Source organism: Dendrobates tinctorius, unplaced genomic scaffold, assembly GCF_039654945.1.
Source record: "Dendrobates tinctorius isolate UK_male_01 unplaced genomic scaffold, ASM3965494v1 ptg000305l, whole genome shotgun sequence".
NCBI classification, from domain to species: Eukaryota; Metazoa; Chordata; class Amphibia; order Anura; family Dendrobatidae; genus Dendrobates; species Dendrobates tinctorius.
The window spans coordinates 429,486-446,000 of NW_027361972.1; the positions used below are offsets into that span (position 1 = coordinate 429,486).

Here is a 16,515-nt window from a genome sequence, read left to right on the forward strand (position 1 = left end):
TTGTCACTGCGCATTTCCCGTCATATTTCACACATCCCAGTGATTTGTATTAATGGCTAATCGTGTAATATGCTACAAAATAGAACATCCTGTAATTATTTTTTTTACATGCATTTGCGTATGCATCAAAATAACGCATATGAGAATAAACGCATCGGTTTCAATGGGTACATTTCATCGTGAAATACACATGCGTGAAAAACAGCGTATTACACGACAAAACTAAGATCATGTGAAAGAGGCCTTATATCCAGTGGTCACATGCGACGTTTGCTGTTACTGGGGTCATTTGCTTTTCCTATTTCTAGTCCAGACCGCCACAATGAATTTTCCAAGCCGCTACTTGTCTCTGTAGGATTTTGCATTCAGACAGCTACGGGTTAGCCCCCCCCCCCCCAGATAAAGATCGGAACTATCTCGGGAACAACAGGAGATCTAACGTTAATTTTTGCTGATCAAACCGGATCTAACGAATATCTATCAGAATCCATCCAAAAAACAGCAAATTTCAAATTAGGGGGGGCTAACCCGTACCTAACCCCCCACCTGACACCCCCAATATCTCGGGAACGAAAGGAGATCTAACGTTAATTTTTGCTGATCAAACCGGATCTAACGAATATCTATCATAATCCATCCAAAAAACGGCAAATTTCATGGTTGGGGGGCTAGCTACGGGTTAGCCCCCCCTGGAAAAGATCGTAAATATCTCATTTTGTAGGGGTGATCTAACGTTAGTTTTGGTTGATCAAACCGGATCTAACAAAGATCTAATGAATGTAATCATTTTTTACCCAAATTCTCACTAAGGGGGGGCTAACCCGGGGGTGGTAGTGCCGGCGGCAGTGCCGGGTATTGATGCGACAGACTCGTGCGAGTTTCATGCGTCACACTCACAAGTGTGACCCCGGCCTAAGACGACTCAACAGCAGTGATGCAGGTTGTGAAACTCAAGCAATAGAGCTCACAAAAAACTTTAGAGCTCGGGGTTACCCTTCAACATTACTGAAAGAGGCACATAATAGAGCTAAAGAAAAAACGCACGCAGAATTAATAAAAAAGCCAAGGACTGATAGGATTAAAAGAACATCAGATTTCGGAATAAATTCTTGGACTTTTGTGCGCTACCAGATAAAATCACTAATCCAGTGTTTAGGAGAAAGATTAATCCATTTATTTCCCAACGCTTTTCGAAATGTATACCATTTCTTCTTCAGGGGATGAAGAAGAAATGGTATACATTTCGAAACGCTTTGGGAAATAAATGGATTAATCTTTCTCCTAAACACTGGATTAGTGATTTTATCTGGTAGCGCACAAAAGTCCAAGAATTTATTCCGAAATCTGATGTTTGAAGCGGTCGCAGAGTTGACCTTTGGACGTGCAGCAAGCAGATTACTGATCCTACATGCTTTAATCTCTCCTAAAAAGGGTGAGTAAATTCTAATTTATTTTTTCTGCAATAACCCGGATAAGACCCTATTGCGCTTTTTTTGTTCCTTTAGCTATATTACATAGGATTAAAAGAAAACAGAGATTTATTTTTATTTTTAGAAATAAGCCAAATATGAGTTTGATAAAGAATGCGATCAGAAAAAACTGTCATTTATTGGAAAGTGACCGAGACCTTAGTACTGTAGCTCAGAATAAACCGTGAGTTACTTATAGAAGAAACAAAAATATTGGCGACCTACCAGTGAGAAAAAGACTTACAGCTGATATAGAAACATCTACATGGCGAACAGATAGTAAACCAATAGGGAATTTTTGTTGTGGACATTGTTCATTCTGTCGGCTGCAGATTACAGGGAAGGTTTTAAAATTAGGTAAAATTACGCCTATAATAAAAGATTTCATCACGTTTCGTACGAATTACGTGGTATATGCAATTTTATGCCCTTGTCACTTCTACTATATCGGAATTAGGCCACTATGCACACGCTTCAGGGAACATTTCCATTCTATCACTACAATGAAAGGGTCAGTGAGATTCATCAAACACATACATGATTGCACAATGCAGATCCTAATGGGTTAAAATTTGCAAATATTGAGCATGTAGAAAATCCACTAAGAGGAGGCAATAGCAATAAATTGCTTCTGTCAAGAGAATCCAAATGGATTTTAGACACTGAAGCCAAGTGCCCTCTAGGCTTCCATAACAAGTCAGAGCTGTCTGTTTTGTGTGACATGTTTTTCTTTGTGCACACGTGTGATGTTTCATCAGTGTTGTTGTATTCACCTAGTCTTTCACTTCCCTCACGCTGGTGTAAAGGGAATGAGGTGTTTTCACATAGTAACATTGACCAGTAGAAGCGTAAACTAGCGCAAAACGTTCGAATTATCCTTAATCGGATAACGTCCCTCCTCGTGGGATCATGTGATCACCACATACGGCACATTGACAGCGGGTTACCCTTATAGGTAGAATGTGCGGTTACCCTGTGTTCACTCCTATATTCCAGTGGTGCAATCATGTGGGCGGTTTGTCAGCGACACTGACAGTATAGAATGTGCACACAATGAAATGGACATGTGTTGTATGTCAGTGGGCGGGTCCCCGATAGACCACCTCAACTGTCTCCATTGGCTGGAGGCTGCTTTTATAGCGATATTGCTTCCCACTCAGGCATGCCCCCAGGAAGAAGCACTAGTGAAACGTGCATCGGGGTTATGGGAGGCAGCATGCAGCCATTACCCATGTGTCAGCTTTGACCCATACAGGTAATATGTACATCTCCTAGCTTTACCAGTCTTTATATATATATACCAGTGCACTCCCGATTACTTCTACATTGCCTTGCTGTCATTTTGTGATGTCACCTCTATGAGTAGTTATCCTCTGATGGGAACTTTCCCACAGCAGTGTCTCCCGGCATAGGCGGCGTACCTTATACATTAGTTATATCTCATATCACACCGGCAAACACTGTGTCTACAGAGTTTATCATTCCCAGGCCTCAAGGATTGGTGATTGGGGACACACTGCTGTCCAGGCACTCTGGCCACATTATTTACTCCCGTGAGGGGTGCGATTGTTCACCCTCCCCTGATTCCATTGGCGACAGTTGGCTTCCATGCAGATAGCGGGATATTATAGTGCGGCATGTTTACCCGATTATATATAACATCTCTCTTTATGCACGACGGCTGAACACGGGAACAATTAGGATTTATATATAGTCATTTGTTTTACAACTACTAGGAATTTGCTGCAACTGCCCTCCGTGTGTTTGTTGGTTTGAGGCACCTTTTTATGTCATTAATGTTTTCTCTTTTATGTATTGCTTTAAATATTCAAAAATAAAGTGCTCCATTTTATTTTGCGCTGAATGTAAGCACTTCTTGATTTGTATGTTGCATACATGTGGCATGATCATTATGGCTTCCTATTGTCCTGTAGCCCATCCCAGCCTTGTGCAGGTCTACAATTTTGTCCCTGGTGTCCCTACACAGCTCTTTGGTCTTTGCCATGGTGGAGAGGTTGGAATGTGATTGATTGTGTAGACAGGTGTCTTTTATACAGTTAAATTCAAACAAGAGCAATTAATACAGGTAATGAGTGCAGAGTAGGAGGGCTTCTTAACCCCTTAATGACCGCTGACATGCCTTTTAACTGTGGCAGTTAAGGGTACTTAAACCACAGCGCCGTTGCTGAGGAATAAGTGTATAGCGCCCCCCAAAGTCAGAATTTATCCATGGTTTCAGCTACCTGGGGTAGCCAAGACCCCCGAGAACATGATTTGGGTCGGATTTTACCAACTCTGGTGTTGCAATCGCCGTTATTAACGGTATAATGGTGACTGTAGAAAAAAAGTCAGATTTTCCATTTAATTTCTCTCTCATCTGATGTAATCGCACATCAGAGGAGAGAGAAATAGGGTCCTTGATTCCCCCACCAGGAACTTCCCGGTGTCCCTGGACCCTCCTGCATCCCCCCATTTTCCCACTTGAGTTAGAGTTGGGCTAGTGAGTTGGGCTAAAGTTAGGGTTAGGGTTGGTGCTGAAGTTAGGCTTAGGATTGGGACTAAAGTTAGGGTTAGGTTTGGGACTAAAGTTAGGGATAGGGTTGAGGCTAAAGTTAGGGTTAGGGTTGGGGCTAAAGTTAAGGTTGGGGCTAGGATTAGGGTTGGGGCTAGGGTTGGGGGGATGGTTAGGGTTGGGATTAGGGTTGTGATTAGGGTTAGGGTTGTGTTTGGGTTAGGATTACGGATAGGGGTGTGTTGGGTTTAGGGTTGGGATTAGATTTGTGGGGTTTCCACTGTTTAGGTACATCAGGGGGGTCTCCAAACGCGACATGGCGCCACCATTGATTCAGCCAATTTTGTGTTCAAAAAGTCAAGCGGTGCTCCCTCCCTTCTGAGCCCTGCCCTGCACCCAAACAGTGGCTTTTCCCCACATATGGGGTATTTGTGTACTCAGGAGAAATTGCACAACAAATTTTGTGGTCCATTTTCTCCTGTTACCCTTGTAAAAATAAAAAAATTGGTTCTAAAGTAATTTTTTGTGATAAAAGTAAAATGTTCATTTTTTCCTTCCACGTTGCTTTAGTTCTTGTGAAGCACCTGAAGGGTTAATAAACTTCTTGAATGTGGTTTTGCGCATCTTGAGGGGTGCAGTTTTTAGATTGGGGTCACTTTTGGGTATTTTCTGTTATTTTGTTCCCCAAACTCATTTCAAATGTGAGGTGGTCCCTAAAAAAAGTTTTTGTACGTTTTGTTGGAAAAATAAGAAATTGCTGGTCAATTTTAACCCTTATAATGTCCTAACAAACAAATTGCTTCAAAAATTGTGCTGATGTAAAGTAGAAATGTGGGAAATGTTATATAGTAACTATTTTGTGTGATATACCTCTCTGATTTAGGTGTACAAAAGTTAAAAGTTTGAAAATTGCAAAGTTACAGTATATCAAACAAATGTTACCCCTGACATGAAGTACAATGTGTCACGAAAACACAATATCAGAATAAGTGGGATACGGTAAAGCGCTCCAAAGCTGTAACCTCATAAAGTGACAGTGGTCAGAAGTGTAAAAATTGGCTTGATCATTAAGTACCAAATCGGCTCTGTCACTAAAGGGTTAAAAAACACAGGTCTGGGAGAGGCAGAATTCCTGCTGGTCGGTAGGTGACCAAATACTTAGGCAATAAAATGCAATTTAATAATTTAAAAATCATATAATGTGATTTTTTTTATTTTTAGATTCTATCAGAGTAGAACTGTACCTATGATAAAAGTACAGATCGCTCCATTCTTTGTGGGTGGGAAAACTTGCAAAGTTGTCAGTGTATCAAACACTTATTTTCCCCATGTATTTGTGCCGATCCTTGAAGATTCTATCACAGGATTCCGTGATGACATCACTGCTGATGCTCGGCTATTGTGAGATCACTGGTGATTCTCGGCCATTATGACCTCACAGCTCGGTCACTACTTCTAGAATGTACGCAGGGTCACCGGCGCCATTTATGGTTCTATAGTGACTGAGAGCATTTGCAATTTCTCACTATGGCTGAATTACAGAATTTTCAGGTACAAGCACTGTGGGAGATTCTTACCACCCATCACCCTGACATTGTGCTTCCACCACCCGATGGCGTCCTCAGCTTCACTCACCGGCTGGTGGTGCAGCTAGTAATGGATTGCCTGACCAAACACCAACTAGACCAACTAACGTCAGACTATCTGACGGATTTACATCACAACATCAGGACATTACTACACCAGGTAAGTGGCGGATGCTCCGCACAGAACTTCTCCGTAATCCTAGATAATAATGGTGGGAGAGAAGCTTCTTCTTTCCTCCAATATAAAACACGACGAGTCCCCAGATATGGAGCCGCTGTATCTGCAGAGAGGAGACGATGTCACTGACAATGGCCGCCTCCATTGTGTCTTTTCTCTTCTCACATTTTTCCTTTTTGTTTCTTTTCTTCTTTATAGGCTGAAAAAAGATCTCAAATTGAAGATTTGGCTTTTATTAAAGATCTGGCCGAAAAAGTCCTGTGTGTCCTAGAAGGTCCGGCCTGCTCGTCGGAACGCCCGGTAAGGAGCCATCATCTTCTCTATCACACGTCCTTGTTTTCTGATCTTCTCCAGATCACCAGTCAGAGATCAGAAGATCTGGTGTTAGATCTTCCAGGCCTCCCTGTCAGTCCCCGGCAGGCACAGGAGGTTTTATGGCCGCCTGTCTGTGCTGCTCCCTCCTCGGTGAGTACAGTCTGTATTCTGCTGATGTAGTCACAGCTCAGTGGGGGGAAGTCTGTATTTTCCCTTCTTTCTCGCCCTATCAGTCTTCCTACTTGTAAATGCTGCCGCTGAGATAACAGGCGTCATTACAGAAATGTTGTGCATACAAGTCCCTTATGCAGTATATTAATGTGGGCTTGTGGAGAGGAGCTGCAGTGTCAAGCAATTCTACCCAATGATATAATGAATAAAGTGCAAGACGTATCCACGGTGGAAAGAGCGGGGATAATGCAGCTCTGGGATATCACGGTGCATAACATAAAATCTGACACCGAACGGGAGATTTTTCAATGTTAACTCATTGTAATCCACATAAGGGAGAGAAGTTTCTGAGAAAAGTTCCCCTGATGGCGCATGATTTGTAGCGTTACAATTGGTGCATCTGTAAATGTTGGTTTAGTCCTTCCTGATTGGTGCATCTGTATTTTTTACACCCTGAGATGTTTTCCTGCAGCTTCTAGATCTTAGTATTATTTCTTATTCTTTTTTAGGACTTGATCAGATCATTGATCCCGGCAGGAGAGCCGCGGATCAGCGACTATGAGACATCTAAACGGATCGGCAGCGGAGCTTTTGGGTGAGATTTCTGTTCCCATAATCCCCATTTCTCAGGGTTCCCCATGACATTGCTTCTGCCCCTGTGCTCTGCCAGTCAGTGTTATCATAGGGAAACGATCAGAGTCCACATCACTGTCCACATCTCAATGTCACTCTTCAGCTCAGTTATATACCGCTGAGCGACCAGATCTGTAACCAGTCTGTAAGGAAAGGGCGGATAGAATACATTACACCCACCGGTCCGAGACCTCATCTGTTCTTATGCTGCCGCCTCCACCCCCGCTTCCCCGTCCTCCGCACCCATCTTCGGATTTTTCGGGGCCCCATTATGGAGCTGATAATAGTGATTGGCTGCACACGGTCACGTGAGGGGTGACACGATACTGACGCCAATGACATCTGCACCCCCACCCTCCACCATGACCATGTGAGTCCGATCACCGGCCCCAGCAGCAGAAGGGAGGACAACCAAAGACTGGCACAGAGGACGGAGGACTGCAGTGATGGACGAGGACAAGGGGGTGTAATGTGTTTAATTATATTTTAACCTCTTCCCTCCCCTCCATTTATTCTGCCTTGGGCTGTGGAGAAAGCCTAAAAACCATCCTGCTACGGCAATTGGAATTTACACCAATTTATATTTGGACGGAATCGTATGTACTGGTCGGTTATAGCGAATCTGCCCAAGATGAATTTCAGTAGATTCTCTCATCTATAATGTGACCTGGGTGAGGGTCCGGCAGACGTGGCGTGGTGCAGACCTCCCATAGGTGATCTATGCAGAGCTCTTTTATGTATTTCTAGATGTGGATTTCTAGTGATGGCCGGACTGCTGGCATCAAACATTACTAAAAGATGATATAATGACTTGTATATACAGACTGTTAATAAGGCATCATTATAAACCATGGCTTCTCCTTCTCTCCAGGTCCGTCTTCTTAGTGCGCCATAAAGAATCACAACAGATCTTCGCTATGAAGGAAATGGCCAAGCAGAACCTGGATACTCCACAGAAAGTGGAAAGCGCCTTTATCGAGAGAGACATCCTAACATTCGCAGATTGTCCATTTGTGGTCTCCATGCTCTGCTCCTTCCCTACTACATCTTACCTGTGTATGGTCATGGAGTATGTAGGAGGTAGGACACGTACATTGTATATTCTTCCCATGCCTGCTGACATCTTATCACCTCCCATATCATTAGGATTGTCCCCGTGGACGGTTACATCCCACAGAGCATTTACTATAGGTTATTACCAAGATGGCCAGAAAGTCATTGATCTGTGTGATCTCCCGGTATGTCCGCACTGAGAGCGTCAGTATCTCCAGCTGTAGGCGAGATGTGACATCACTTTATGTTATTAGTTACATAGATGACATTTCATCATGACGTCAGACTAATTCATTGTGCAGTATACAGTATATTATATCTTTATATATTGTCTCCTGCCCCAATGTCTCCGCTCACTTCTCATCACACATCATGGTGATCGGCTGTATAAACCCCTCACCGGCCATATTTCCTTTCTTCTATAGGTGGAGACTGTAGGACCCTTCTAAACACCAGGGGTCCTTTCCCTGTCCCGTTGGCCCGCTTGTACTATGCAGAGGCGGTCCTTGCTGTGGAATACCTGCATAGTTACGGTGTGGTGCACAGAGACCTGAAGCCAGAAAAGTAAGTGAATACCTGTAGTATGAGAAAAAGAGGAAAGTTATCCTTTATTATCTCACAGTCTATGAAGCTAAAACCATCTTCTCTTTCACAGCCTCCTGGTAACATCTGCTGGACATATTAAAGTTACCGACTTTGGAATTTCAAAACTTGGTGTCATGATGCCAAACACCAACATCTACAAGCAATCAGCAGAGGACATCTCCAGAGAGTTCCAGGACCATGAGGTTGGCATTACCTACAGGAACTTAGCTTGTTCTGCATAAATCTCATCACCCTATTGTCTCTTCCCTACGTTCTTCATTTCTAGAGATCTTTTTCACTGATATTTTATCTTCTGTATTTCTGTTTTTATGTCAAGAACTTGTCATAATAATTGTTTCATCGATTTCTCATCTCGCTCTTCTGTTGGTTTCTAGTTCTGTGGCACCCCGGGTTACATGGCCCCTGAGGTCATCCTGATGAAAGGCTATGGAAGACCTGTGGACTGGTGGGCAATGGGCATCATATTATATGAGCTTCTCATGGGATATAGACCATTCGATGGAAATTCCTGGACTGAGATTAATGAAAATGTGCTCAATGGTAAGTAGAATAATCTGATCATGGCTTTCACTGGTCATCTTGGTTTAGTTACTTCCTTTGCTTTATCTTACAGTCCAGTAAAGAGGTTTTATGTTCTGTAATTTTCTATATAACAGGAGATATAATTTGGGACAGTAATGAAACTATTCCACCCGATGCTCAGGACCTCATCACTCAGCTGCTCAGAAAAGATCCTGTGGATAGACTTGGGACAGGTAACATATCCAATACTATCACTATTCCCTTGTTACACCGAGGACATATCACTCATGTCCATGAGGATCATTACTTCTCCATCAGCTTCTCCATTTATAGTTCTCATTGCTGAGATTTTCACTCTATTTCCTACATGTCTGCTCGGTTACGTAATTCATTCAGATTAAGATAAACTGTTCAGATATAGTTACATAGTTACATAGGTTGAAAAAAGACCTCGGTCCATCAAGTTCTCCCTTTCTCCACCAATTATTCATTTTGTCACCAAATTACCTATAACCTACAATCTTATGTGCACTGAGGAAATCTTCCAGCTCTTTTTTAGAAGCTGTTATAGTGTCTGCCATTACTACTTCTTTTGGTCGGCATTCCACAGTCTGACTGCTCTTACTGTAAAGAACCCTTTCCTATTTCGCTGCTGGCATTGCCATTCTTCCACCGGTAATGAGTGCCCCCTGGTCCTTAGTATGGCCCTTGGAAGGAATAAGACATGCGCCAGTCACGTGTCTTTTTTCCTAAGGAAAACAAGCCCAACTTTTCCAACCTCTCATCATATGAGAGGCCTTCCAACCTTTGTAATAATCTAGTAGCCCGCCTTTGAACTGACTCTAATTTCTGAATATCCATTTTTAAATGTGGAGCCCAAAGCTGGATCCCATATTCTACATGTGGCCTCACAAGTGATTTATAGTGGAGTAACAATACATTGGGATCGCTGGATTTTATCTCTTTTTATACATCCTAAAATCTTTGCTTTTGCGGCTGCTGCTTGACATTGAGTACTGCTGCTCAGCTTACTTGTAATCAGAATATCCAAGTCCTTCTCCTGTTCTGTATTCCCAAGTATTCTCCCATTTAATGTATATGCAGCAATAGTATTATTCCGTCCTAGCTGCATTGCTCTACATTTATCTACATTAAACCTCATTTGCCAAGTTTTTGCTCATTCAGACGTCTTATCCAGATCGTTTTGCAAAATTGGTGGTTTCTTTTTATTCCCGGGCATTTTATTACCAGAGGGTATACATTTTCTACCGGATTCTAGTAGGATATCCTTAAACATGTCCCATTTATGGTCAGAATCCCCAGTTACCATGAGATAGTCCCAGCCTACTTGATTAAGAGCTTCCCTTAATTTGTTGGTATGGAGCTGTCTCTGACAATGTCCCCATCACTTTTGTTTTTCTTTATCCAGGAGGCGCATTTGAGATCAAGGGTCATGCATTCCTTAGAGATTTAGACTTTGACAACCTTCTAAGACAAAAGCCGGTGTACGTTCCTCAGCTTGCATCAGATGTGGACACCAGTTTATTTTTTGTCAGTAAGTAGAAAAGACATCATCTAGACATAGTGTCTGCGTGTCTCGTCTTCCATATTATGTGATAATCGGATCCCATTAATATTAATGATAAATGGTGACTGTGTTATACTGACAACCTCTACTAACACTTGATTGTCTATGTCTTATAGACCATTATAATATGATTAAACATCTGGTCTCAGAGGAGGAGAAGGTTACAAGTGAGGAGAATAAGTGGTATGACTTTCAAAATTTTACATCATCATCTGAAAGGCTTTCTAAAGTAAGTATGTGATTAATAAATCCAAAATATGCATAAAAAGACCCTTAAACATAAAATGATTTCATATCTTGTTGCTTCCGCACGTAGCTCTATACCACCACTAACGGAATGATGAATGATGAGGATCCCAAGTCTCCTCCAGAGTGTACCCCAACATCCAACACTGACAGCTCCAAAATGTGAGTAGATTATGGGGTCATTACTGGGAACTTCAGGCTGATATATGTGCACAACACCAAATATAGGACAGAAATACCATAATATCACATGCAGCATCCTCCGCCCCCTGGTTAGCAGTCATTGTGCTTTTGGCTTCAGAAACCGCTGGTGATAACAGCCCATGATTGTGGCCAGTCATGCATTTTTAGTAATACACACACTGTAGGAGAGATGTAGTATTACCTGCCAGACTTTCTTGGTAGTTTTTTTCCACTCCAGTCTATAAAAGTTAGTTTTGAGCATTAGACCTTCCCCACTATGGCAGTCATATGTCCTATTAGGCCTTATAGTCAGTGTTCTTATAGTGAGACAACCCCTTTTATACTGTGTTTCCTTGTGATTCATGTGTTTTTCTTCTTCCAAACAGGCAGAAAGAATCTTCCCCAATAGCTGATAGAGACGACGCCATTAGCATCTTACCATCCTCGTCCCCACTATCAGGTATGTCCATGTCTGCAGCACCAACAATCTGAATGTTGACTTCAAGTCTCAAACATTTCCACATGGTTTTCCTATAGTAGGTCTCCTATGTTATTCATGATTCATGGATCACAATTATGTTGTCCGTGGGCCCATATTCTATCTCTATTTCACTAATTTTGCACAGGAGATTTTTCATGGATTCTGTGAGATGCGTTGCAGCGTCCAATAACCTCCATCATCATAAGGAGACATCGTCTCCTACAATAGAATATCGCTCATCAGTGATGCACCACATGGCGGCACACAGGACGCTTACTGCTCTATATCAGTGACACAGCTAATGCCCCTCAGATGGGATTATGTACATTATATAGGACTTATTCTGCCCTATTATGATATAATACCAGATTATTAGGACTATAGGAGACAGGACTAGAACAATCCTACTATATACAGGAGACAAAGCAGATCCCATTAGGATATGGCGTTACTGAGGTTTTATTTTTTACTTTATGATCAGAATTTCCTGCTCAGGAGGAAAGAAAATCTACAATAAATCTGAGTAAAGAAGAAGAAAAATCAGAAAAAGGAAAAAAGGGGAAAAAGAGACGAGGTAAGTGTGAAAATCAGCCCCATGTTGTGTGATATCAGTGAGAATCATTCATGTGGAGCAGATGTCATCTGTCAGTGATGGGATTATCACATGTATGATGGCTGACAATGATCCCTGACCTCTGTGTGATAATATTCCTCTGCCGTCCGGCCACAGTGACCGCACAGTAGTATCATGTCCGATGGCGTCCCATCACTTACATTATATTCACTTCTCTTCTCATAGGTTCCATCTTCCGCCGGATCTTATCATCCTGCCGGCGTGGATTATCCAGGGCTGCTCGAGTATTTGCAGGTTGTCACTGTTGCCCTAGAACCATCTGAAAGACAGGAAACCTAAGCATCGAGCGCCCTGAAGTCAAGCAGATCCACCATCACTGCTGGACCTGTTTTGAAGCGGGACTAACTCCTAGCCGCGGTCTACGGACCAAACATTGGGCATGGGCAGGGCCTTGGGGGCAGATCCCAAGTGCGCTCAACCATGTGAAATAGCTTACGCTCAGGAACATTGAGGGATGGCGCTATCGGATAGCTCTACCCGTTCATTTCCTTTAGGAATAGAGCTATGGGATAGCTCTACCCATGCACATTCTTCATGGATAGCGCTATCGGATAGCTCTACCCGTTCATTTCCTTTAGGAATAGAGCTATGGGATAGCTCTACCCGTGCACTTTCTTCATGGATAGCGCTATCGAATAGCTCTACCCAAACAGTATTAATGACAGAGCTTTTTCATACACGTATTGATTCTGTTCCTAGTTTTACCCCTCCCTTATCCTTCTATCCTATTATTAAATAAAATTATAAAGATAAAAAAAAATTCTAAGTTTGCTTAATTTTTTTCCACATTTATTAAACTTACCTATGTATTTTGTTATCTGATAAGATTCAGTACATATACAGATACTGGCCGGTGGCCGAACCTTATACTACAAACACTTATTACCATTTGTGTCCAACATTTTACTTATGAGTTGTGCCCCTAAAGACATCTAAAATACAGGAAACCTCCACATCTCGCTCCCACAAGTCCAGCAGATCCACCATCACTGCTGGACCTGTATAGAAGAACCTTCACCATCTACCTGTAGCCTTCTGTTATAACTCTACCTGGACACGTATCGCCTCTGTCACCAGGCTCTGCGGTAATCCTACTGCTCGCCTGACTGGGTTCTTACTGGTATCTCACCCTAGCTGCCCTCCTGACTATGATTTCGACTACTGATTCTGTTCCCGTTCTTCTCCCTCCTTGAAGTCCAGCAGATCCACCATCACTGCTGGACCTGTATAGAAGAACCTTCATCATCTACCTGCGGCCTTCTGTTATAACTCTACCTGGACATGTATCGCCTCTGTCACCAGGCTCTGCGGTAATACTACTGCTCGCCTGACTGGACTCTTACTGGTATCTGACCCCGGCTGCCCTCCTGACTGTGATTTCGACTACTGATTCTGTTCCCGTTCTTCTCCCTCCTTGAAGTCCAGCAGATCCACCAACACTGCTGGACCTGTATAGAAGAACCTTCACCATCTACCTGCGGCCTTCTGTTATAACTCTACCTGGACATGTATCGCCTCTGTCACCAGGCTCTGCGGTAATCCTACTTGCTCGCCTGACTGGGTTCTTACTGGTATCTGACCCCGGCTGCCCTCCTGACTATGATTTCAGCTACTGATTCTGTTCCCGATCTTCTCCCTCCTTGAAGTCCAGCAGATCCACCATCACTGCTGGACCTGTATAGAAGAACCTTCACCATCTACCTGTGGCCTTCTGTTACATCTCTACCCGGACATGTATCGCCTCTGTCACCAGGCTCCGCTGTATTCATACTGTTTGTCTGACTGGACTCTTACTGGTATCTGACCCCGGCTGCCCTCCTGACTATCATTTTGCCTATTGATTCTGTTCCCGATCTTCTCCCTCCCTTTTCCTTCTATCCTTTTATCAATAAAAAAAATTATAAATATTTTTAGTGAGATTTTTTCATCTATTAATGAATAAACTTAACTCTGCATTTTGTTAGTTGATAAAAATAATAATGTAACATTCCTGTTTCTAAATATATGAATGACTATGTAAGCAGCATATACATTACTGATTTTACCCATTATATAGAGCCATTTATTCCACAGCACTTTACAAACATTATTGAAATTGTCCCCATTGGGGCTCACAATCTAAATTCCATATCAGAATGTTTTTGAAATGTGGGAGAAAACCAGAGAATCTGGAGGAAACCCACACAAACATGGGAGAGCATTCAAACTCATTGCAGATGTTGTCCATGGTGGGATGTGAACATAGGTCCTCAGTGCTGTAAGGCAGCAGTGCTAACCACTGAGCCACCTTGCTGCCCAAACGTATGCAGTCTCATTTTCTTAAGCTTTTTTTAGTGCTTCTTGGACCTATTGTCAGAAGTTTTGATAAGTCCATTAAGCAATGCATAAAATGAGAGCGTTTTTAAGACAAAAAGTCACTAAATGCTCCAACTGACGCCCAGGCATCTTCTGGGGTTGAGCCTCTGCGAAACAGAATATGCCTGAAGAATGGTCGGCTCACTTCTTTCAACCTCTTGGTGTTTTTGGAAACCTGAAGAATTTCAAAGACACTGAAGAGATACATAGAAATTTTGGTGCAGTTTCTGAGTGATTTTTCAGGTGGTTTTCAGAGCAGACCATGGGTTCAGTGATGGTCAATGTAGCAGATCAGTATTCTTCCAGCTGGGGCTGAGGTCGTTAAGCTGGCATCCTGCAGAATGTTAAATCTGAGTCCCTCTTGATGGAGCCATGGTGTACCGGCAGCTGTCTTGTAGAGTGTTTCTGGCTGTGATTTGTAAAGTTTACCTGATACAGAAGCAGATCCTCTTTTATACATCACAGCTCTTATTCAGGTATTTTTTCCACAGGATTGGGGGATGTTTGCAGTGTCTCATACCTCGTTTGAGTATTTAATTAATTTGCAGTTTGTCTTCCTCTGTTTTCCAAGTAAACAAGCTCCATGGCTTGGTACAATGTGTAATCAACATATTAGCAAACATGATTGTTCAATGACCCTGCGTCCCTGTTTTTCAAAGATAGCAGACAATAATCCCTAGGAGCTGATATAAGAGGTGAACAGCTGCCATTCAGCAATTTCCCAAACATCAATTCTAGTGTCAACATTCAGACCCATACGACTATAGTCCATGTGTCTTACGCAATGTGTGGTGGGTAAATTTGGCAGTAGTACAGCAGAAGGCTTTGGGCCCAGTATTGTAGTAATATTAAGGAGTAGTTTCGGAGCATTAATAAGCAGAGCAGTAGGACATATATGATATTTTCCCCTTGTCATATCATTATAATGGCTTCTACTAAGATAGTGATCCATGATATCACATGTATTACTAGGAATATTATCATGTGACAGCACTATACAGATGTGTAGACCTGCGCCTGATGCCTAATAACTGAGGGGTTTAATCAGAGCTCCTCTTGTGCTGCAGGATGATAAGTGAATTGATTGTCCAGCACTCAGCTACTTCTCATCATCATTTACTTGATAAACGAGCTGTGTCATTAAGATCTGAAGTCTGCGCCATTTAGAAAACTGGAGAACGTACTGGATGTGAATATACGGAAGCAGATGCCCAGTAAATTTTAAAAGATAATACATTTTATTGAATACTGTATAATACACAATTTTTTTAAAAAATTTCCAATGGGTAAACACAAGAAAAATGGACTTGCAAACAGAGGGATCGTTATACCCAATATTAAGAGCAATAGATTGAATACCAATAAAGTAGTGCTACGATTATGATTTGGTCCAGAGAAGATAAAAGAAAAAGCATCCAATTCTTTTGCAAAACAAAAAATACTGTTAGAGCTTATAAGCTTCGATGTATAAAAAATAATAATTGATGATTTTTCAAATAATAGGTAGTCAGGTACATTTAGATCGATTAAATTATTCCTGATGCTAAGTAGCAATATTAGTACATATTAGATCAGTGCCGTTGTACATACAATTAGTGCTTATAAGCTTCAACGTATGAAAAAAAAAGTTTTTAGATTCTCTGATGATATGAAGTCCAAATCCAATTGGACTAATTACATTATTAAATCTATTTTTAAAGCAGAGTAACAAGTGTCTTAAAGGTAAATTAGCTAATAGTACATATTGCATCAGTGGTCCAATTGAAAACAGCTTTCAACAATAGTAAGAAATAAGGGTTTTGAATAAAGTTAAACACTAAAGTAACTGGTGATCATTAGTGATGGGCGAGCACTAAAATGCTCGGGTGCTCGTTGTTCGGGTCGAGCAAATTGGAATACTCGGGTACTCGGACAGAACAACGAGCCCAATGTAGGTCTATGGGTGACCCGAGCATTTTTACCGCGATCCCCCGGGGGTCCTTT

General features: G+C 42.0%; 1 protein-coding gene across 1 annotated transcript; it reads left to right on the forward strand.

The window, feature by feature from the left end:
* Nucleotides 1–5,637: 5,637 nt before the first annotated feature.
* LOC141073537 (microtubule-associated serine/threonine-protein kinase 3-like) lies at nt 5,638–15,757 on the forward strand. Its single transcript, XM_073560804.1, has 11 exons — nt 5,638–5,727; nt 6,741–6,826; nt 7,736–7,944; nt 8,343–8,481; nt 8,573–8,705; nt 8,898–9,063; nt 9,180–9,278; nt 10,475–10,600; nt 10,750–10,816; nt 11,449–11,522; nt 15,678–15,757. The coding sequence occupies exons 1-11, from the start codon at nt 5,638–5,640 to the stop codon at nt 15,755–15,757; spliced, it is 1,269 nt and encodes a 422-aa protein (XP_073416905.1).
* The last annotated feature ends 758 nt before the right edge of the window (nt 15,758–16,515 follow it).

Coding starts and splice junctions, on each gene's coding strand:
- LOC141073537 (XM_073560804.1), top strand. CDS start 5,638: ATGGATTGCCTGACCAAACACCAACTAGACCAACTAACGTCAGACTAT. Junction 6,827..7,735: donor ATCGGCAGCGGAGCTTTTGG/GTGAGATTTCTG, acceptor CCTTCTCTCCAG/GTCCGTCTTCTTAGTGCGCC. Junction 9,279..10,474: donor TGTGGATAGACTTGGGACAG/GTAACATATCCA, acceptor TTCTTTATCCAG/GAGGCGCATTTGAGATCAAG.